Raw genomic sequence first — 23,200 nt, 5'->3', positions numbered from 1 at the left:
TTGCTTTGTTTTTTACCTTTTTTTGGAATACTGGCTGAAGAGTTTGCAAGAAAATGGGTCACATATGACATGATTGGTGCATTAAAAAACAAAGTTGCTGAACTTTATGCTGTTTATGCTGTTTTATGCATCTGAAGCTAAGCAGACTAAGTTTCATTCTCATTAATTTATCACATCAATGATCTTGATCAATGTAAAGAGCAAACCACATTTTTTATCCACAAAGATATTTTGGGCATTCTAACTTCGTATCTGATATCCTAAAAAAAGTTTTATGGATTTGCGATATTAATTAGTCTAATAACTATGTAAGGGTCATGGTACTGGGGTATTTTGCTAATGGACACGTGTTTGACTTTTTTGGGTTTTATCGTTTAACAAAACAAAATTTGTGTGTTTCAGTCATGATAGCCGGTACACTCTAAATAAATAAAAAATTAAATCCGATTTTTTGAGAATTTTATCCTAGTTAAGCAACATTAAAAAAAACATAGATCTTACTGACTCTTAATATCTACGCTAATATCGTTTCTCATTGACATTTGAGCAGAACAGGAGAGCAGTGAATAAAAAGGAACATCAAAATCAATGAGGACTAGATTTTATGGCTGTGCAGGGAGTGGTTTACTGACAGCAAGGATGCAGACCTTTCAGCTCAAATGATTTCCTAAAACATTTAAGTGTTGGATGTATCCTCGGGGGGGAAGGGAAGCATGCCTAATGAGTCTGCTTTCCCACGGCCTGCAATGTCAGCACTAAGTCAAAGTGCCACTGGCACAGACCCCTGTGGATTTCACGATTAAATGCAGTGTAACAAGTTTGATGGATCGCAAATATAATTCCTTTTCCAATGCAAGACACTCCATAAAAGTTAAATAAAAACAGCAGGTTAATAACAGAATGAGATTAAGGAAAGCCATCCGGAGTGTACAGTGTTTTATCTGCGGAAGAAAGGCGCTCAGTGATGGCTTACCTGTGTAGCCGGACAGCCAGAGTGTCCATGTGCGGAGACGCAGTACACCTCACAAGTTTTACTTTTGGGCAGAGTCCACATAGCACTGTCCAGTTTAGCTCCGGAGAGGTGACTCGCAACAATACCTCGGACATAGAAACGATGGAGAGAGGCAGGAAAAGAGAGGAAATCCCCACTGTTGCTTCCTCTGACCAAAAAAAAGGAGCAACAAAAAAAAAAGAAAAAGAAAAAAGAGGGACAGAAATCTGAGCTGAGGAGCTCGGACGCGCAGGGGCATTCACCGCCTCCCGTTTACCTGAACAGGGCGGCAGGTGTCACACGGAGCCCCAGAATGCAATGCGTGGGACAATGACTCCACTATGAAAGGGTACAATCCGAGCAAGCATCCGTTGGACAGATATTGTGGGCAAACTTGCTCTCTGTGTATGCAGGGGTCTCAGATCAGAGGGACAAAAGAGTGCTTGAGGTGAACGTGTGTGAGATATTAGGAGTGGAGCCCGTGGATGCTCCGCACGGTCCAAATCCACATCCGACTATTGTCAGAAACCGAAGGAATACGAGCACAAAAGGAACATCGGAACAAAGAGACTGCGTTGTTGTTGTTGTTTTTGTTTTTTTTTTATTAAAGAACGAGTGCTGTACAGAGGCTTGATCATATCAGCTGATATAGCTGTAGATCCAGGAGGTGAACTTGGTGACCCTGGTGTAAACCCCAGGCAGGTTTGGTCTGCCGCAGCCGGACCCCCAGCTCACAATCCCCATTAGGAACCAGCGACCCCCGTGTGAGGCTTGACAGGACAAAGGACCTCCCGAATCCCCCTGAGAAACAGGAAAAAAAAGACTCTTTGCAAAATAAATCTACATGATGAAGTACGATGAGGCACAATGAAGTCGGGCGATGAAACGGCGCCTCACCCTACAGGCGTCCCTCTCTCCTGAGGGGAGGCCGGCGCACAGCATGCGAGGAGAGATGGGGCCGTAGCTCTTCTTGCACTCGGTCTGACTCATTATGGACACCTCTGCTTTCTGGAGCACAGAGGGCAGCACCTTATCTGGAAATGGATCATTTTGTTTTATCCTGACCATATGACATAAGCCAAAGTTGCTATGAAAAGAAGTAAGATCAGACAAGTAACTACAAAAAAAAAAAACACATTCTCAACATATTTTATCCCTGCTGTCTCATCATTTCAATGATTTTATTGTTAGCGCCTATTAACTAAAAAGGAAGAGATGCTTCCACATGTTTAGCTTTTAGTCAGATGTGGTCCCCAGTACTGCACCTAAATCAACATTTATTAGATCATCAAAGATTTCAACAAGAGAGGTTCAGCTGCTGTGAAGAAAGACTCCAGGTGCCAAAGAAAGTCCACAGACTATGAGAATAAATTTGATTCTTAATCATTTGTTATAGCAAATGATTAAGATATGTACTTATATATAATATATATAAGTACATATCAGACACAAAAGAAAATGAGATTTAGTTTATTAACAATGTAGCAAAAATTTGAAAAAGAATCTAAAACACAGCATACGTATTGTTGTTTCATCCTCCCTCAGTGTTCACTAAACCCCATGTTATGCTATTGCATTTTAAAAAGTGTTAATTTAAATCAAATCTTTGTCTTGTTATTAATCCTTCCTACTTTCTGCTCCTTCTCCCAGTTAACTTTTCTCCTGCTGCTTTTTGATCGTTCTTTCTTCAGTTTTTGATTGATGATGCTCTGTCTCTCTGATTTATGTGTTCTGTAAAGTTCTTACACTAGTTTGGTGGATTGCAAGAATTTGTGTGTGTGTTTTATTTTTTAGAGACCAAGTTTACGCAGTTAGAAACCAGATCACTCCTTCCTCGTGCGGCTCACCAGTCCACTTAGTTGCTTCACCTTGTGCTGCTCAAGGGTTCTTTGACTGTAATGTCATTTCCTTGTCTGCAATAACTAAGGTGGTTATTGCAGCGCGACCGACAACCTGCTCTTTGGACCTTCTGTCTGCTTGGGTTTTAAGGGAACAGTGCTTACACTGCAACAAGGGAACTAAAAGCAAGTCAAAATTTCTTGAAATTAGTGTAATCTTCCTTGATCTGAGCAGATAATTAAGGATCTTTGCCAATGAAATAAGATTTTTGCACTTAAAATAAGAACAACTCATCTCCATCATCTTATTACAAGAGCAGGAGATCTAATTATCTTATTTTATGGGTAGAAATACTATTTCTATTGGCAAATGGTCTTATTTAGCTGCTCAAATCAAGGAAGAATACACTCGTTTCAAGACAGTTTTACTTACTTTTACTTCCCTCTTGCAGTGTAGTTCTAGGACCCTATATATATTTTGTGTTTACTTAATACTTCACTATCTACTGGAATTTTCCCTGCCAGTGTTAAATCAGCAGTGGTTGTCCAATCTTGAAGAAACCTGGACTGGATGTTGACACATCTCTCAACTATCTTTATCTTTCCTGTCTCAAAGTCTCTGAAAAAGTAGTTTCTAAGCAGCTTCTCAAATATGAGTCCACTAATAATCTGTTGGAGTCATTTCAGTCGGCTTTTAGATCTAACCATTCCACAGAAACGGCTTTGACCAAAAGATTGGTGAATGCAAACAATGACCGCACCTCTGTTGTTCTATGACTCCTAGATCCAAGTGCTGCATTCGATACCATGGACCAAAGTATTCTCCTGGACAGGCTTGAAAACTTATTTTGTGTTTCTGTAATGTACTCTCATAAAAATTAGATCTCTGTGCTGTGAGGCACGGGGTCCCCCAAGCACCTGTGTTTGGCCCATTGCTATTTTCTCTATATCTTCTTCCTCTTTGGCCCCTTTTGCGTTCCCTTAATGTTACCTTTCATTGCTATGCAGACGATCGGCGGCTATATGTAACTTTTCACTTTTGACAACAGCGCTGACTTGTGAAAACTGGAGTTGCTAGCTAATTTTAATTTCAAATAATTGTACTTGTTCTCATTGTTCTAACTTAATACTTTTTATTAATTCACACTGACTGTTCTAAAAGTGCTTTGAGTGCTATAAGAAAATGTCAGAGTTTTGAATCGTTTTTTTTATGTTATTTATTTTAAAATTGAGTCTATTGGAAGAGCTTGTCTCTGTGGTATTTTATTTTATTTTCTGATTGATATGTTTATTGTTCTAAAAATTGTTTTATAAACATAAAGTCAGTAATGATATATTTTCTATTAATTTGAAAAAGTATTGAAAAGTATCAAAATGCATGCTGGTACTGGTACCGATACCAAAATGTTGTGTATCGTGACAACACTGCCTTGCACAAACAAAGTCATGTTACCAACCTTCCTCGGACCGGTATCCCCACCCGGTCACCAGGCAGCGGTGCCCGTCTGTGACCACGTGGGAGGAGGGGGGGAGGCACACAGGCTGGACCAGCGGCCCGAGGCTGGGAGGCCAGGCCTTCTTCAGCTGCAGAAGGGCGATGTCGTAGTCAAAAGTGTACGCGTTGTAGTACTCGTGCACCACGATCCTCTGGATCTCCGCAACATATTTGGCACTGCCCTGCATCAGCATGCCGAGGTGGGCTCTCCAGTAACGAGGGTCAGAGAGCCTGTGAGAGCACAGGGGTCACGTTATAGGCTTTGATAAGCTACCTGATAAACTCTATAGAAGACTATTAAAAAAGAGAGACGTAAGCCGACATGTAAAACAGTCGACAGTGCTGATGGTGGCTGACCGTTCTTTGCTGAAGCAGTGGGCAGCTGAGATGAGCCAATCAGAGGAGAGGACGGAGGCGCCACAGTACAAACTACCGGCAAAGTGAAGGCTGACCTGCCAAGGCCACTCCCCCTCCGCCGAGTTAACCCCGCCCACAATACGATCAAGGCTTGCCGCTGGGCCCAGCCTATGCAGCGGGGAAGGTTGACCACAGGCTGAGGAGGACAATCACACGCATTCAGTTTTTCCTCAGATCTACCGAAAAGATGCACACAGTGTGTCATATAAAATCAGATTTTATTTAACGGTATAAACTATGCAGGTGTGTATACAGATCCTGGCAAAATCACACTGGTTTCCATGTCCCCGCTTTAGATAAGCATCGCCCCAGCATGATGACGTGATCGCCAGCATCCGTGTCACTGACGATGTGCTCAGGATGATCTAAAGTGTTTGGTTTATTTTTCTTACAAGAGTTTTTTTTTATGAAGGTGAAAGATGAATTTTGGACTTATGTGACCAGTGTTTGCTGCGTCCCCTGCATGACTCCACCTAAGCTGTGGATTTCTGCAGCTCCTCCAGGGTTACCACGTTCCTCTTAGCTGCTCCTCTGATTAATATTCTCATTTCTTGTCCTGTCAGCTTAGGTGGACGCTCGTGTCTTGGTACTTTTGCAGTTGTGTCAAACTCTATTCATTTTCACATAATGGACTGAACAGTGCTCTGTTGTTTTGAGGTTATCAAATTAAGTATGGCTGAATACAAATGCAATGCCACCGTTCTCAGACTTTTATTTGTAAAAACATCTCATGTATCCCTTTCATTTCCAGGTCACACATATGAGCCACTAAGAGTAAGTCTGTCACATACCAATGAAAAACACCAACGTTTGTGGTTTTGAGGAGCGAAATGAGAAAACGTCAAGGGGGTTAAATGCTTTTTCAATCTGCCGTATCTATGATGTCACACCAAAACATGAACAGGTTGGATATTTTTATTATAGTGGTTGCTTCGTTACAAGAGTAAAGTTCTCACCGCAGTCGTCCTCGTCGCTTTTGTCCCGACAATCCGGGACGTCGTCGCACCTTGCGTTTTTCTTCCGGATGCAGGATCCGCTCCTGCACTGGTACCTGATCGCAGAGCAGCTCGTTTCTGAAATTTCACAATGTGTAAGGTCAAAGGGCAGCGAGGCATCAATCCATGGTCGCATTCCCTTCAAAAAAATCAATGGAGAACACTCACCCTGAGTGCAGTTGATCTCATCTACTCCATCCGCGCAGTCCATCTCTCCATTACATACCAACAACGGGTGTGGTGGACCGTTTGCGCTGCAGGTCATTGTGGGCCTTGCTGTGAAGAGATGCAGCATTTTCTTATGCATTGCGGTCAATCAAAGCAAATATAAACAAAAATGTTTTGTAAGACTTTCACAAGGCAGTATCAAGCTACAGGGGTTGGACAATGAAACTAAAACACCTGGTTTTAGACCACAATAATTTATTAGTATGGTGTAGGGCAGGGGTGTCAAACTCATTTTGGTTGAGGGGCTGCATACAGCTTAATCTGATCTCAAGAGGGCCACACGAGTAAACTCATTGCAAGATTAAATAGAACTAATAAATGTGGACTTGTTGATTTTTATATTAAATTAATTTCACTTTTACACAATATATTATGAATAACCTCAGCAAGAAAAATATGTGCAATTTCAACAATACTTTTACTCAGTTAAACATTTACTTGTGCATTATGCATAAGAACTGATCACAGTGATTATACAATGTTGAAAAACATTTATTCACATTTTTTGGAAGTTAAAAACACTGTCCTACATGACAAAATACATCAAACAGATAAAAATTAAGAAATTATTTAAATTTTTCCACACCTGAAGCTTAATCTGCAAATTAAAACACAGCGCCCCTCGTGGACAATATAGGAACTGCATATTTTCAATTAAACGAAGTACATGTTTTTTTCAATAATTGTTTTATCATTCTCTTCCTTTTATCTCCTCTTTCTTTCACCTTTTGTTTTTTTTCTTCTTGTTCTTCCTTTCCTCTCCTACTTTCCCATTTTAGTGTCCATATCATTTGAGATATTCCCCACATGAATCATAATAAAACTATTCACATTCATAAATCAAGCGGAGCACTATACTGCCACATTGCCAGACAGGACAATGTGGCAGATTTTTTTTTTTTTTTTTTTTTTTAATAATGATAATGCATTTAGCCACAGGGCCGGACTAAATTGTTCGGCGGGCCGGATCCGGCCCGCGGGCCGTATGTTTGACACCCCTGGTGTAGGGTCTCCTTTTTCGGCCAATACAGCGTAAATTCGTCTTGGGAATGACATCTACAAGTCCTGCACAGTGGTCAGAGGGATTTTAAGCCATTCTTTTTGCAGGATAGTGGCCAGGTCACGACATGATGCTGGTCGAGGAAAATGTTTCCTGACTCGCTCCTCCAAAACACCCCAAAGTGGCTCAATAATATTTAGATCTGGTGACTGTACAGGCCATGGGAGATGTTCAACTTCACTTTCATGTTCATCAAACCAATCTTTCACCAGTCTTGCTGTGTGTATTGGTGCATTGTCATCCTGATACAAGGCACCTCCTTCAGGATACAACGTTTGAACCATTGGATGCACATGGTCCTCCAGAATGGTTCGGTAGTCCTTGGCAGTGACGCACCCATCTAGCACAAGTATGGGGCCAAGGGAATGCCATGATATGGCAGCCCAAACCATCACTGATCCACCCCCATGCTTCGCTCTGGGCATGCAGCAGTCTGGGTGCTACGCTTCTTTGGGGCTTCTCCACACCGTAACTCTCGCAGATGTGGGGAAAACAGTAAAGGTGGACTCATCAGAGAACAATACATGTTTCACATTGTTCACAGCCCAAGATTTGCGCTCCTTGCACCACTGAAACCGACGTTTGGCATTAGCACAAGTGACCAAAGGTTTGGCTACAGCAGCCCGGCCGTGGATATTGACCCTGTGGAGCTCCCAATGGACAGTTTTGGTGGAAACAGGAGAGTTGAGGTGCACATTTAATTTAATTCTGCCGTGATTTGGGGAGCCGTGGTTTTATGTTTTTTGGATACAATCCAGGTTAGCACCCGAACATCCCTTTCAGACAGCTTCCTCTTGCATCCACAGTTAATCCTGTTGGATGTGGTTCGTCCTTCTTGGTGGTATGCTGACATTACCCTGGATAGCGTGGCTCTTGATACATCACCAAGACTTGCTGTCTTGGTCACAGATGCCACAGCAAGACGTGCACCAACAATTTGTCCTCTTTTGAACTCTTGTATGTCACCCATAATGTTGTGTGCATTGCAATATTGTGAGCAAAACTGTGCTCTTACCCTGCTAATTGGACCTTCACACTCAGCTCTTATTGGTTCAATGTACAATTAATGAAGATTGGCCACCAGGCTGGTAAATTTAGCCATGAAACCTCCCACACTAAAATGAGAGGTGTTTCAGTTTCATTGTCCAACCCCTGTATGTTTACACGCACAACATTTCCTGTGTCTTACTCTTTAAACTGTAATGGACTCACAGCAGAAGAGCTCGTCACTCTCGTCCTGGCAGTCATCCAGGCCGTCACAGAGCCGACTCCTCTCCACACAGAGCCCGGTGGTGCACAAGAACTGGCCCTCTGGACACGCTGGTGGACGCATGGGAACGTGCACACATGTCGTTTTGGAGCAAAAAAAAAAGGGGAAACACGGCGAAAGACTCTCAGCATTTCCAGGTTTTTGTTTTATTTGTTGCAGTAAATCAGAACTGTGCCGTGCATACGCTGGCTGATGTTGTAGCTTTGGTAAGAAGCCTGGAAAGGTTGAGCAGAGCTACGAGAGCTGCAGCGAAACTCCACCTCCGGACTGCGGTCGGGGATCCGAAACACGGTGCTGTATCCCACGTACATGCCGCAGTATCTGTGGAGGGATAATCAGGATTACAGAAAAAACCATCAAGCAGGTTCAGAAAGCCCAAATGTTCTCTGTGTTGCAGCTGCAGCCACAAACATGACTTCGTTGACCCTCCACCAGCCACTGTCGCAGCCTTTCACGTCCTTCGGTTTCAACGCGTAGTTCTGGAACTGAAGCGCCACGCCTAAATTTGAGTCTTGGGTCTGTAAAACAATAAAGAAGTTAAACATTGAGTTATTTAAATGAAAAAAAAAAAATTATATTTTCATGTCAATAATTGATATTGTGTACCTTAAACTTCCAGCTACAGGAACACTGTGGAGGCAGCAGGCTCGGGTAGAAAGGGCTGTAGATCTGACGGCTGACGCCAGGCTCTGCTTTGGTCTCAATTTGAGACATACATGCTGAAACAGACACAGGAAAATCAATATTTGAAATAGAAGTGTGCTCTGCATTTAATCTATGCCTAAAAATGGATGTTCTCCATTTGAAAAAGACAAAAATAATCCCTTTTCTCATCTTTGCATCCGTCTTGGAAAGTGAAAAAAGTCAGAAAACGAACAATTTCCTGTAGCGTTACTTAAATATAAGATTTTGTTTTGAAGAGTCTTTCCCAAACCTCTGCCCAAACCATTCCACAGAAATGGCCTGACTGAGAGGTGCTTGGAAAATTTATAGCCTACAGCACACCATGATATGCATAAAAAAACTTAACATAAATGTATATTTTACAGTAGTAGTAAAACAGAGAAATTTAGAAAACATTTTCATTTGAAAATATATATTTAGTGGGGAAAAAAAACACATTTACATCTTTTTAAAGACACAATTCTCAGACTTAATGACATAAATGTAATTGATGAATACTCCTTAGGTTGATCGGAGGTGTCACGGAAGTTTTTGATAATGATCCATAACTTTATGTTTTCCTGGAGTGTATATATAATCAAACCATTAATTATGATCTTCATAAATTAGAAAATGGGTATAAAACCAAAACACTGTTAACTAAACCTACTTATGTCTACATGTCTGTTAGATTATAATGTCATAATAAAACCTTTTTAAACAGATAGTTTGTGTGTTTTAAAAAGAGATTCTGTAAAGTTATTATCAGTATTAGTTTCCTTACTTGTAGCAGGATGATGTCGCATAGAAGTGAATTTGTGGAATATTGAAATCCATAGAGCGACGCAAGACTGAAAGCTTTTTAGCTACTTAAGTCATTTTAAACCCAAAATGTCCATATCTGTGGGATGCAACTCTATCTGAGTGGACTCAGCCAACATAATTTGCATTGTAACATGGATGCTGTTTAAAAAAATAACGTGATTAACTTAACAGTGGCCTCCTGTGAAAATATAGACAGTTAACGTACCAAAATATAGCGTTTAACCCACGAATGCAAACATTTTCAGTTCAAATTGTTAATTAGGCGGCAAACAGCTGAATCAGGGGAGCCTGCATGTCTCATTAGCAATTAGCGTACTGCTAGTTATGTAAAAATCAAGATAAACCACTATAAAACCTTTTCTTTTTTCATTACTTTACATTTATATCTGACAATTACATCATTATTACTACTGTTTTTACTCGTGGACTTCGGTGGAAATAAATATAACGACAAAATGGCATCAGCTAAAACTTCTATGACGATCTTGAGATTGGCATTATTATTATTATTAGACGACAGTTTAATAAATCCACTCTTCAGGACCATCTTATCTGGATTTATGCTTTGAAGACCCCAAGTTGTCTGTTAAAATGAAGACAAGGACTGTTTAAAGCTGTGAACACCGCCTCAGACGTCCCGAACTGTCCCTTAAAACGCCCCGCAATGGTAATCCTGTGCTTCAAACATGATAAAGTTGAATTTGTTTCCAAACTGGGTCACTCCGCCCTCAAAGTAGCAACAATGAAAAGAGCTGGAAAACACATCTCAGAGTTATTGTTCTCACAAAGCATCTAACACACATTTTAGCTTCAAAATGTCTCCTTTTTTAATACGTAACGACACGCTATCTTAAAAAAAATGACAGAGAACGGTGTCATACTTTCCTCAGCAATAGCTTCAAAGTGCCCCTTAAAGCTCTTGCTGCCTTTGGTCATCCTGAAGGCCAGCAACATGACATTGGAGGTGGAGACGATGGAGAAGGAGCTGGACACAGACGCACAGAGCCTGCAGCACAAAAACGCGTCAGCACATGGAAAATGTACCCTCAGAGCAGAGGGAATGGGTTGGCTGTCCAGGAACAGACAGGACCGGGCCTGATCTTCATTAATAAAAGAACCAAAGACAACATAGCATGTCTACATAGAAGCAGGGAACTTAAAAAGTATTGTTCAAATAGAAGACGGAGAGCAAAGGATGCTGAATATGGAGCTAAATGAAAAGAGGAAGACCCCAGAGGATGATTGTGGATATAGAGAGGAGAATATGGAGAAGGCTAATGTGATAGAAAATTATATTAGGGGATAAGGTGAGATGAAAACAGATCTGCTCCCTGAATAGAGCAGAGGAAGCACTATATCTTTATCTGTTTGTAAGTGTGCTGACATTTACATGAACACATTTGACAGAGCCCAGGGTATTTGAACCTTCAGAGGGAAACAGAGGAGTCAGATCCGGCCTCACCTGTGCAGAATGCGCCCTCTCATGGGCAGCAGGGCGTCGTACACAGTCAGGGCGTCGTCCACGCAGTCAGTGGGCTCGATGAGGAACGAGGCCACGGTCAGGCGGATCAGAGAGCCCGGCGCTGAGGTGAGCTTCACGTGGCAGTTCACACCGCCCCACGACGAGTAGATGGTCAACGGGACGCTGGCCCCGGGAAGGTTGGCGTACAGCTTGTCTACGCACTGGGAGTCTGAGGGGGAGGGAGGAAAACACATGCAGTGGACGTTCCAGGCAATGGGACGTAAGTTAGAGTCTCTCTGCTCCGGTTTCCTCTGCACGCTCATGCAGGCGTGTAAAATCCTGAGGCGTTGCCCCCCCCCCCTACCTGCTGTGTTTGACGAGAAGTCTGAGCGCTGAACCCCTGCAAACGGCACAGAGCGGTTCAGCAGAAGTACAATTTAGATTAGACATTTAGATTTAGGCCTCAACACACCGTTGATGAGGATGGAGTCCATGTCGACGGGGAGTCCCAGCAGGTAGCCCACGGAGGACCGGTTCTTCAGGCTGGTGTGGATGGAGTCTTTGAGAATGGCCTCTATGCACTCCTCACACATGGCGGTGGATTTCAGCTGGGGGACTATGAACACCATCCAGAAGTGCACCAACACGCCTCCCTTATTGTTGTTACTGGGGGAGGGGGGGGGGCAGATGTGAGCTACAAACACCAGCCGGACGCCTTAACAGTGTACAGCGATGGGGAAGAGCTGGGCGCCTCGTACCTGAGGTCTGAAATGACAGCTTGCTTGTAGAGTCTGGCCACCGCGGACGTCCTGTACACGCTGCTCACCTGAGAGACACCAGCAATCAGCGGCGCCCTCCCTCACATCAGCACCAGCCGTTAACCCCCCCAACACCTACCACGTCTTGAACTTTGGTGGCCATGGACAGGAACTCGTGGGACTCTGCCTGGCGGTACTCCGGGATGAACTCCATGTTGGCGACGCGCAGCATCCCGGCAAAATACGCTCCGCTGTAGCTTTCCCTGCGGACTGAGGACATCAGATTAAAATGTACCCGTTGACGTTTATAGGGGTCAAATAATCGCTTTTTTAATCATTTTTGTGTTTTTTTTTTGAAGGTCTTTTATGTGTTTTTCTTTGGACTTTGGCTGATTTGTAATTTTTCCAGGCCTGGTAGCTGTTCGGGGAATTTTGTTTTGCTGCATGTGCTTATAAAGTAACCACAATGCAGAGAGGTGCAAAGGAAGAAATGCCAAAACTAAAATGCAAAACTTAAAGCAAATGAAAGTAATCTATGTAATCTATTTTTTATAATTTCATGCATGTATTTAACCAGGAGCAGTTGCGATAAAGTTTCTTGGTTTTTTGGGCTATGCCTCTACCTGCCTAGGTTCAGAGCAACCTGCAGCTCTTTGGACCATCCATAATGGCTCTCATTAACTTTGGCAAAAAAACTAAAATAAATCAACATTTTTAAAATTAATATAATAACAAAAACAGTGGGTTTTTTTTATCAGTTTTTCATTTTTTCATAAAATTTGCAATTATTTACACTAAAACTACACTTAAAATGTTTTTAGATCCGTTTTTCTTGTCAGTACTTTAGGAAAAATTCGCTGGAAACATCCTTTTCCACAGATATCAACATCCCAAGGAAGAAAATGCATCCACCTCTTTTTGCTAAATTATTAATTATCAAAAATTATAATTTGTCTTTTTTTTCCAAAAGCTGGTATCATATTTGTGGCTCTAAATGACTTTTATTTTGCTAGGCTGGGGATCCCTGGTCTAGAGAGATGTTTGACCACTATTTATTTGCAAAGTAGCTCAAGCTCATGCAGACTGGATGCAGGGAATCTGTGAAAGACATTTTTATTTTCAGACTTTGCTACAGATGCTCAGTAGGATTTAGGTCAGGACTTTGACTGGACCATTGATCAAAGCATGAAGAAGCTGTTACCTGAGCTATCCCATCTATTGTAGCTCTGGTTGTGTTTTGGGCTGTTGCCCTGATGGAAAGTGAATCTCTTTCCCAGTCTCAAGTCTTTTGTAGACTCTAAAATATGTTCACCTACAGCTACTCTGCATCCAAACTCTAAACAGTTTCCGGTCTAAACAGAAAAGCACTCCATGGTGCTTGCACCGTCTGCTCCATGAAAAATAATGACTGTTCTGTCATTACTTTTTCATGCAGGCTACAAAATCCAGCTTTGGTCCTATTTTACCAAAACCATGTTCTTCCCTGTATAGTTTTGTTCTGTGTTGAGAAACTGCTAACAGGACTTTTTCTGGCCTTTTTTCAACTAAAGCTTTCTTCTTTCTACTCTGGCTTTATGCATACAATGTCCAAACATAGTTTCCTAGATCAGCGGTGCATCTCTGCAGCTCCTCCAGAGTTACCATGGGCCTCTCAGCTAATTCTTTGATTAAATTGCCAGACAGTTTAGTTAGAGGACCGCGTCTTGGTACGTTCACAGCCCTCTGCCCGACTCCTGCAGGCAGCTGGTTTCGTTGGATTTTCTTTAACAGAATAACAACGACTGACGACTCAAGACTTTTGCACCATGCGATCCTTTTGCGAATCCTTTTACTTACAGACAAAGACCCAGAGCAGCGACCATATGATGACCACCACCACAAACACCACCGCTGTGATGATAACGGTGATGTGCGGCACGTTCAGCAGGTAGGTCACCAGCCTCTTGAGTCCCTTGGGCTTCCGCCTGGTCCGCCGGTACATCCTGCGCAGCTTCTGGAGAGTGTGGTCCACGGTGGCCACCTCCACGGACACGTCTGCGATCTGCAGCCAGGAGAGGTGGGGTGGAGCACACGGCCACATCCAATTAACCCAAAACGGCTTCTACAGCAGCGATCTATTTTTGCTGACCTTTCAGTGGTCACCCCACTATGGCTTGGTGTTAATTAGGACATGGCAGATGGAGCTGAAAGGAGATAGCATGAACATAAAAGTGCCTCTTGATGAGCATGAGAGAGGGATGCTTGGTCTCTGTGAGAACCGTGAGGAGAGCCTTCAGCTGCTGGCTTTGAATCAGGTCAGCTAGTTTACATTTGCTGCCCTGAGTTATGGTTGCTGCCGCCGCTCCGTCAGCAGTGATGTAAGCCTCTGTGTGCTGAAAATGATGCTCGGGAGGAGGAATATCTGAACGCAACTCAATCTCCATCAGATGTAACGCTCAGCACTCATTAAGTTACCCAACGCACATGCATTATTCATTCAGTGTCATCCCATACTGGGCAGCTGGCACTTAATCCATCACAAGGGTATGGATTCTCACAGACGAGCAAAACGAGCTCGGTAGTCGCAGACAGTTTTCATAAAGGAACCGGATCAACTTCTGCCGCTGATCAAACTTCTACTTAATAACTATTATAATCAAGTCTAGGATATCAAATCTGGTTAGAATATTTTTTACTGTAACTATCTAAAAGAAAAGGTAGTTTAGACTTTATTTTTTCCTTCTTTATTTACTGCAGCTATGCAACTTTAATAAACTAAAAACCTACAAATTTCCAAAAGATCTTAAAGATCTAAATATGCCACTCTGCTTTTACACAAGTTGATGCTTTTATCGTGTCTAAATAAAAACTTTATGGGCTAAAATGTAATTTTTCTTTTACCGCAATTTATTTCAATCTTACATTTTACTCTAACTTTACTCTTCATGACCTGACTTACTGCATGAAACCCAATCAGGTCAAATTTATTATGTGTATCTGCAGAAAAAATTGCTTTTTCTTAGGATGAGCATGTTTTGGTGAAAGGAATGCACCCTTTCACCAGGAAACACATCTGGAGTTGATCCGGTGGCCGGCGCTTGGAAGCAGAAAAGGCTGCCTCAGGATGTCGCAATGCAAGTGAAACAGAGAAGAGCCTTGTTCATCAGAAAGATGAGAGAAAAACTAGGAGCAGCTAAATCAACCCTCTGATACAGTCAGAAAGGTTTAAAAAAAAGTTAATTAGCAGAGGTGACCTTAATAACTTTAACATTTCTGCCCATGAATGACACCAATGCTCCAGAATTGAACGTCGGGCTCAACTGATATTTGCTGCAGCACCAACAATGACGAGCAAAATAATTTATGGTTAGACATAGATTGAGCCGTTTGACCACAGTGACAATAAATACGCTCTGGGAAGTCAAGATGAGGCTTTTAAATCAAAGACAATGGTACCAATTATCAAGCACGGTGGTGGCAGCATGATGACGAGGGCCTGTTTTCCTTTGCATGTGGGACTGGTGCATTGCACAAAGAGGGAATAATCAGAAGGATTCCTCCAAAATCAAATAACTTGGACAGGAGTGGATTTTCAAACAGGACAATGATCCAAAACACGTCAGAACTGGATTTAGAGTCAAGAAAGCAGATGAACACCAAGCTCCTGGAACGGCCGTCAGCTCAATCCTGAAAATCTATAGACAAGCATGTTAAATACACTCTTAAGTTTTCATATATATATAATTGAACATACAGCCAGAAAAATACCAGGAGTTTGTTGATGCAACCTGCAGAGCAGGGACATTCATCCTATGAATGCAGCTATTGGTGGAGATGTGGGTCTAAATCGGAGCAGCCGGATTTAAAGAAAAACTTTAAACCAAAAACTATTAGGCCACGTGGGGAAACGAACTGTGCCAATTAATCATCAAAAGCTCCAAATCAGTATGAGGTTAATGCCAAATGATGAGATCATGGAAATGTCTGACTGGAACTTTATCTTAAATCAGACGATCTGGACCAGAGCAACTGGTACAAATAAAAAGCCTAAAATAGCCGTCAAAGGAACACAAGCAAACACGGCGGGTGACCATGAGGCTCAGGAGTTTATATCCAGTGTTTATTAAAAATCACATGGAAGAAAGAAGCACAGGGATGGGATTTAGTATCTGCTCAGGTTCAGTGCAATGGATGCGGTTCTGCAACGTAAGACAACTGATCTAAAACACCATGAAGCTCCCCAGTGAAACTCTCCACAAGTCAGTGAGGATTTAAACCTGGTCTCCACTCATTTAAAAGTCTTCTATTTATGGATCACTCCACGAGGCATCGTTTAGAAATAATTTTTTTCTTTTGCCCATTAAAGTCAGTGGGAAGCTGCTTCGCGTTTCTTCTTGTCAACTACAGCTTCCAGATGAATGCACTCAAACAAAACTGCATCCTACTCACGCTGGCCGTGTCCCGCTGTGGTCCATCACCATCGTTCTCCTTTGTCTGCTCCTCCTGCGTCGTGCCCATGGCACAGATATCCCATCAAGCCATAATCATCTAACGCCCGATTCTGGTTTCTTCATCATTCTGTTTATTTCGGAAACTGTGAAAGCGCCTGGATCTCCAGCCCGCAGGTGTGTGAAACCAGATCCGAGCAGCACAGAGGTGAACTCAGCATGGTTCCACCTCCGCTCCTGCCTGGCATGGCTAAGGTTTCACTCATCATCTTCCATCGCCATCCAGCCCCCGAGAAATAATAACCGCCAGCCACAAAGTCTTTATCGGCAAAAAGAACGACATCCGTCTGCTTTAGGCGTGTTTGTACATCAGTTTTATTTACAGTATTACACAGTTCATAAGAAGGAGAGGAGTTAATTTATCCTCCGGTGCTCAGAGTTGACCGACTCAGCAAAAAAAAAAAAGAAACATAAAAAGGTCCCGGCCTTTGTGAAACTAAAACCTTGTTTTTGAACATAAAAGCGGACAAAACATCGTTGTCATAATTAAAGATATACCAGTGAGCTGGAATTAATAAAACAACAGGATGGGTGTTTTTTTTTTTTTTAGAGTAAGCAGCATTTTTAACAAAGACAAACAAGAAAAAGAGTTTTAACCACTATCGTGACGTCTCTTTGAATTTTAGGCACTCAGAAACATAAACGGACACATTGTGACAAAACACAGAGAGGCACAAAAAAAACACTTGACACAAATTATGAAAAAACAAAAAAAAACAAATAGTGTTCTTTGAGTTTTTGGGACGGTTTAGCGGAGAGAGAGAATAAACCCTGTGAGTGACGGTCATTTCCTGAAGAAGGCGCTGCGAGTGATGCTGTGCAGCAGGTGGTAAGGCTTCCTTCTGGGGGGCTCGGCCAGAGAGAAGACCTGCTGCTGAGGCACGCTGGTGGGGATGGTGATGTGGCGCTGCTGGAGGGGGGGCAGGTTCTGGTAGGGCGGGACAGAGTCCACATAACCGACGGCTAGAATGAAAGAAATTAATAAAACCATTAAAAACCAAACAGGGAACAACTTTCACAGCACGTGGAACATGGTTCTCCTTACTTTTGACCTTCCCATGTTTTGGTCTCCTGGCGTTAACGATGGCCTGCTTCCTTTGTTCGTCGCTGATGTCTATTCCTGCACAGAGAGCACACCGTTACAGCCGAACATCTGCCGTCCCGGCCCTTTACAGAAACAGCCTCTGCGCCGAGCGCCTCACCCATCTCCTGGTCCTCCTTCACTCTCTGTCTCTCCTTGGCGAAGGCCTCCAGCCACCTCTGCTTGTCCTGGACCTTCCTGCAGCCCAGGACGCACACAAGCTCCAGGGTGGAGGCGTGCCGCAGCCGCAGGGCGTTTCTCAGGGTGAGGCCCAGGTCCGGGTCCCGGCCGTCGGCCACGTCCACCACTTCGATCTCGTCCATGTCCAGGCGTCCTCGATAGTGGAGCAGGTCTCTGCGCAGGACGTCCTTCTTGCAGTAGACAAGCTGGTGGTCGAAGAGGAAGAAGCTGCGCTGCTGCGGCTTACCCTGCCGGACGGCTCGGGACATCTCGCCGGAGTGGATCAGCTCCCAGCTGCGCTCCAGCACGTCCGGCCCCTTGTTTGCATAGAGTTGAAACATTTACACCATTTACACTGGAGTTCTATTTACATACAGCTAACGCCACGCATGATGAGTAGTCGGCCTGACCTCCCAGTGCAAAATGGCCACCTGCCAGTGAGCGATGGTGTCGATGCTCTCCAGCCGCCTCTTCCTCTCATTGATCAAGCTGGCCACCTTCTTCATGGCCTCGTACGCCTCACTGACACCGGTGTGGTCTCTGCAATAACACAATAAATAAACATCAACTCAGAAACAGACTGTGTGCTAAATGAAAGATGAACATCACTAAAGAGAGAAAACTTCTCATAGTAAGTATGCACTATAGTAAAGTATGCAACTCTTCTCTTTTTCTTTCTTTTTTTGGTGTCCCGTCATAGAAGCAGAGCGAAGCAAAAGTATTTATACCCCTAAACTTTGTTTTCTACATTACTCACATTAAAATCTTAAATTTTAATACAATACATTTGACTTTTTAGAGCTAGAACACAAAGTAGGTCAATAGGAGAACAAATGGGCTCCAATGGTTTGAATCAAAGCATTTCTATGGGATAAAATGGCCTAGTCAAAGTCAGGACCTAAGTCCAACTGAGTACCTATGGGACGCCTTCCATCCAGTTTCACTTGGCAAAGATGTCTGCCTTTAGATTTAGAAAGGAGGTAGAACCCTAATCTCTAGTCCCTAGGGTTATATTGACCCAGCAAGTTACGGTTATATTAGCCCAGAGGAATAGGATTATATTAACATAGAGGGATAGGATTATGTTGACCCAGGAGGGGCTCAATTAATTTACCAAACCAAACCTTTCAGGTTCTTATTTGTAAAGAAATTTTGAAAACCAAGAAGGGTTTTCTTTCCACTTCAACATTCTTTGCACTGCAAAAACAGAACTAAAAAGAAGTAAAATTTTCTTGAAACAAGTGTATTTGTCCTTGATTTGAGCAGGTAAATAAGATGATTTGCCAATGGAATGAGTATTTTGACCCCTACCTTGTGTTGGTCTGCAACAAAATATCCTAATAAAACACATTGAAACTTGGCATTTCAGTGCGAAAAGTTGTAAGGGGTGTGAATACTTTTAGAGGATGCTGTATCCAAAGCAATGTCCGGATCCTTAATCTCAAAGCCCTCCCTTCTAATTTCAAGACCTTCATTTGTTTAGCAGCTGAATCTGATGAGTTGATATAATGGATACCGTCTAATATTTGGCTTCCATGAATGCTACCTGTGGTCTTTGGGCGTGTACTTGAGCAGTTCCCCCAACTGCAGCGGGTATTTACAGATCTTTTGGACAGGCGTGAGAAGGAAACCGGCGATAGAGATGTCGATCATCTGCTGGAGGAGGCGGCAGGACTCGAAGAAATGTTTATATTTGCCCATCTTCATGAGGCGCTGCAGCTCAGCACAGGCCGCCGGGTGGGTGTTACAGTACTCAGAGTAGATGGAAAAGCCCTCGCCCTACAGAGAAGCAGAGAAACACTCATGATAACTTAAAAAAAAAGGATTCAGTGTCATATTTAACCGTCTACTGAAATTGCTGCTTCACATGCTCGGTCCCAACCTGCATGAGGAAGCAGGAGCCTATTTCACTGAGGTGTGGCTCTTCTTTGTTGTACTTCTTCTCCAGGTCTCTGAGGAACTGCCTCTGGAACTTGTAGATGTCCTCTATGTTGCTGAAAATGGTCTTCAGCTGCAGCTCCGTGAACATGTCCGGGTGTTTCCGGCACTGACGGATGTAACCCTGGAACGGCAGAAACCAACTCTGCATTTAAGCCGGCAGAACAGCGGGAAAAACTGGGCCGACTCTCGCCATCAGGGGGTGCTGCTAAATGCTTTATTTCACTGGGAAGAGCGTTTACTTTGATAAGCTGGAGCAAGCCGTACGAGGTGCTGTAAGAAAGTATGTGCACCCTTACAGATCTATTCTGTTTTTGCAACACTTAAAGGTTTTAGATAATTATACAAATGTAAATATAATCTGAGTTTGAACTATGATTTCAGTTATTAAGGAAAAAAATACTCAAAACAATCTCATCCTGTGTGGAAAAGTAATTGCCCTCCAAACGGCTGTGTCACTCTTTCTGGTAACAACTACCATCAAGTGTTTGTAATGACTAGCAATTTTTTTATTGCTGAAGAGATATTTTGACTCGCTCTGCTTTCTGTCCTCAAGAATTGTTTTAATTCAGCCATCTTCACAGGATTTATGAGCATGAACGGCCTGCTTAAGGTCATCCCACAAAACTCAATCGGCTTTAGGTCCGGACTTGGACTAAGCCATGCCAAAGCCTTCATTTAGTTCTCTTTTTAAGCCACTAAGAGGCACTTTGGATCATTGTCCTGCTGCATAAGCTTGAGCTTAAGATCACCAAATTGATGGTTGGACATTCTTCTCCTGCAGGATTTATTGCCAGAGAGCAGTATTCATGGGTTCATTGATTAAGGTCAAGTCACCCTCATCCTGAAGCAGCGAAGCAGTCCCAGAACATTACACTACGACCACCATGTTTGACTGATGATGATGATACAACAGGATGCACATCTCCAATGCAGTGTTACCCTACCATTGAACAAGGGGGGCGCCGCCAACAGAGTCACGCCATATTTTTACCGGCCCTGGTAAAGTATTTCCGTGTTTTGTAAACGGACCCAGTTTCTAGAAAACTCCCACGGAGTCGGGAGCGCTGAGCGTCTCCTGGCCGAGAAGACGTCGATGGAGGCTGTTCTGATGGGTGAGCATTAACGAGAAATGCTTATAAATGACAAAAAATTTACCCCCAACAGAATTACTATCACTTGCGTCGGGAGTGCCGGATCTAATAGAATAAATGCGTCCTTTGTCAGTTTTTTTACAAAGGACCTGATCTGTTACAACAGAAAAAGGACATGTTTGTTTATTTCACGTGGTGCCTTGATTACTTCAACATACAGAGAACGTTTGCCTCATACAAATATGATCATGTCTGTTTAAACTGGATTATTGTAAACACTGACGCTCAATTCAGCACGTCCTCAACAAGTAAACGACTCGACGGTCATTTTCAGATGTCCTACAAAAATCCCATTTACTTTGATTGTCGCACATCACCAAAAGTCTATTTGTTGGAAACAAAAATCCACCTTCCTGACTGACTCCATCTATGAAACAAGATGGCTGCTTCATTCTTGGAAATTTATTTTTGTAGCTAGATAGACCCCATGAAATGATCAGAAACGGATACCAAATGTACAAATTTAATAAAGTTATGCTCGGATCTAGATTTTAAAGAGATTTTCATTCAATCAAGAAGTAGAAATGAAGAGAGACAGGTAGCCTTCAAAACATAAATAGAGAGACAGAAAGACGGCTAAATAAGAGAAAGGTTAAGAAAGACAAAAGCTGGCTACTCGTATAAAGCTGTATTGTGTGATATTAATGGAAAGCTAAGTGGAAGAAAACTACGTGCTGCTCCTGTACCACTTAAGGACTAATTAAAACATTAACTTATAGACAACAAAGACTGTTTCGCTGTTTCAGCAGAGCGTTGCATGGGCTGTCCGTGGCGCTAATAACAGCTAGCATTAGCTTATGTTGTCTGAGTGCTTTACAACCTTTCTGTGTTGCTCTCAAACCTCCGTGTCATACTGTTAGCTTAGCATGTAGCACCGTTACGCTCACGGTCTAATTTCAGCATAATTCAGTGTAGACCGTTGCCGGTAACTTGATATTGGAGTTTCTGGCTTGTTATGTTAATTTACTCCATTCGGCCTTCCAGGCATGTTCCACGTTATTCAACCTGTTGTGGATGCAATTGTGTAATTGAATAAGTCGCTTTACCAGATTAAATGTCAGTTTTTAGTCTTGGATTGTGTGAAATTAATTTCTAAATGGATGCGACTCATATGTTTTGCACCTCTATATTTTGACTGATGCAACTTATAGTCTGAAAAATACTGACTTTTTTTTTATATCAGGGCACGATGTGTTGCTTCTTGTGGATAGTTTAGCCTAATTAGCATGTTCTGTATATGACCCAGCATTCCTAAAAAACTGTGGTATAATTTTTGAAAAATCTCCATTTGCAATATTACATTTTCTAAGATGATGTGAATTATTTAAGTGTAAGAATCTAAGAAAGAAATACCTCACAGATGTCTTTTAGGTGTTTGATGTAGATGCGCTCAGTATTCATGATCTCCTGAACCACGTTGGTTCTCATCTGCTCCCTGTGCTGGTTGCTGGGTTTTTCCCGGGGATCCGGGTCTTCCTGGTCCGCCACACTCTCCACACTCCCAGCGCTCGAGTCCTCCTGGTTCACACGCACCTGAAACACAGCAAACCCAAACTCAAGATAGAAACAAAAAAAAATCCCTCCCGAGAACCGGTGCCAAATAGCTCTGTTTTAAAACCAAGCTTAAGTCCGGATTGGATGCATAAAACATAAATTAGCAGTCATTTATATCTGTCTCTACAGGTTTTGAACAAGCACAGGGAGGACAGTGACTTCTTTATTATGGCAACAACACGTGGAAGCTTAAACAGTCGCTGTTCATCTACACCAGGGGTGTCCAAACTTTTTGGTACGAGGGCCAAAATTGTCAAGTCAAAGGAACTCAAGGGCCAAAAAATGTAACACAATTTTTTTTAAACCAAAAAAATTCTGTTAATTTTTTATTTTTAAATAAGTAAGTCAGAATTTTTTGTAGGAAATTAATGTGTATATTATTGTAGATCCAAAATTAAAAAAGAGTTTTGCTCATCTGTTGTATTCATCCAGTTTGCAAATTATTTTGAATAATTTAATTTGACTCTTTAACAACAATAAACTGAGCTCTTTTTGATCTAGCAATACAAGAACAGTATATGGATCAGTTGTTCTTTGAAAACACTTGCTGTAATTAGCCAATTTTAATAACTGAATTCAAAGCAGATTTTAATGCACTAAAGTCTACGTTTGAGTTATTAAATATCATTAGATAGATGTTACTATGAAATTAAAGAGAACGTCAAAAGTGTTTTTACTAAACGATGAATACTTTGTCTTGTACTTAACATTTTCCAATGTAGAATTTTAACTTTTCTATTATAATTTTGTCCTAATTAAAAACTGAAATCTTCCATCTGCATCAGCCAGCTGTGCTGGTGGACC

At 42.3% G+C, this 23,200-nt stretch overlaps 3 protein-coding genes across 5 annotated transcripts in view; all 3 read right to left on the bottom strand.

The window, feature by feature from the left end:
- Nucleotides 1-12,065, bottom strand: part of LOC105921605 — a 29,725-nt gene extending 17,660 nt beyond the window's left edge. The window contains exons 1-16 of the mRNA XM_036125747.1: nt 12,003-12,065; nt 11,717-11,910; nt 11,609-11,644; nt 11,245-11,473; nt 10,664-10,788; nt 8,901-9,013; nt 8,706-8,812; nt 8,479-8,615; nt 8,237-8,344; nt 5,905-6,012; nt 5,698-5,814; nt 4,682-4,877; nt 4,287-4,555; nt 1,889-2,025; nt 1,636-1,792; nt 974-1,170 (exon numbers count right to left, since the gene is read on the bottom strand). Of these exons, the coding sequence (XP_035981640.1) occupies nt 974-1,170; nt 1,636-1,792; nt 1,889-2,025; nt 4,287-4,555; nt 4,682-4,877; nt 5,698-5,814; nt 5,905-6,012; nt 8,237-8,344; nt 8,479-8,615; nt 8,706-8,812; nt 8,901-9,013; nt 10,664-10,788; nt 11,245-11,473; nt 11,609-11,644; nt 11,717-11,873 (2,193 nt within the window). The 5' untranslated portion in view covers nt 11,874-11,910; nt 12,003-12,065. The remainder of the gene's footprint in view (nt 1-973; nt 1,171-1,635; nt 1,793-1,888; nt 2,026-4,286; nt 4,556-4,681; nt 4,878-5,697; nt 5,815-5,904; nt 6,013-8,236; nt 8,345-8,478; nt 8,616-8,705; nt 8,813-8,900; nt 9,014-10,663; nt 10,789-11,244; nt 11,474-11,608; nt 11,645-11,716; nt 11,911-12,002) is intronic.
- Nucleotides 12,057-16,685, bottom strand: tmprss7 (transmembrane serine protease 7). Its single transcript, XM_036125157.1, has 3 exons — nt 16,431-16,685; nt 13,839-14,043; nt 12,057-12,272 (listed from the first exon to the last, which is right to left on the bottom strand). The coding sequence occupies exons 1-3, from the start codon at nt 16,497-16,499 to the stop codon at nt 12,109-12,111; spliced, it is 438 nt and encodes a 145-aa protein (XP_035981050.1). The 5' UTR covers nt 16,500-16,685; the 3' UTR covers nt 12,057-12,108.
- A 102-nt stretch (nt 16,686-16,787) lies between these two features.
- The window catches only part of spata13 (spermatogenesis associated 13), a 33,154-nt gene continuing 26,741 nt past the window's right edge, over nt 16,788-23,200 (bottom strand). For all 3 annotated transcript variants that reach the window (XM_021313482.2, XM_012857450.3, XM_012857451.3), the window contains 7 exons: nt 22,196-22,375; nt 19,633-19,812; nt 19,297-19,529; nt 18,161-18,290; nt 17,692-18,067; nt 17,535-17,609; nt 16,788-17,452 (listed from right to left, as the gene is read on the bottom strand). In XM_021313482.2, coding sequence (XP_021169157.2) covers nt 17,274-17,452; nt 17,535-17,609; nt 17,692-18,067; nt 18,161-18,290; nt 19,297-19,529; nt 19,633-19,812; nt 22,196-22,375 — 1,353 coding nt within the window. In that variant the 3' untranslated portion in view covers nt 16,788-17,273. The remainder of the gene's footprint in view (nt 17,453-17,534; nt 17,610-17,691; nt 18,068-18,160; nt 18,291-19,296; nt 19,530-19,632; nt 19,813-22,195; nt 22,376-23,200) is intronic.

The sequence above is a fragment of the Fundulus heteroclitus genome, chromosome 21, assembly GCF_011125445.2.
Source record: "Fundulus heteroclitus isolate FHET01 chromosome 21, MU-UCD_Fhet_4.1, whole genome shotgun sequence".
NCBI classification, from domain to species: Eukaryota; Metazoa; Chordata; class Actinopteri; order Cyprinodontiformes; family Fundulidae; genus Fundulus; species Fundulus heteroclitus.
The sequence above is the reverse complement of the archived record's forward strand: the minus strand, read 5'-3'. Positions and strand labels throughout refer to the sequence as shown.

Coding starts and splice junctions, on each gene's coding strand:
- tmprss7 (XM_036125157.1), bottom strand. CDS start 16,499: ATGGGCACGACGCAGGAGGAGCAGACAAAGGAGAACGATGGTGATGGA. Junction 14,044..16,430: donor CACAGCGGGACACGGCCAGC/GTGAGTAGGATG, acceptor TCCTGGCTGCAG/ATCGCAGACGTGTCCGTGGA. Junction 12,273..13,838: donor GCTGCTCTGGGTCTTTGTCT/GTAAGTAAAAGG, acceptor TGATGTCCTCAG/TCCGCAGGGAAAGCTACAGC.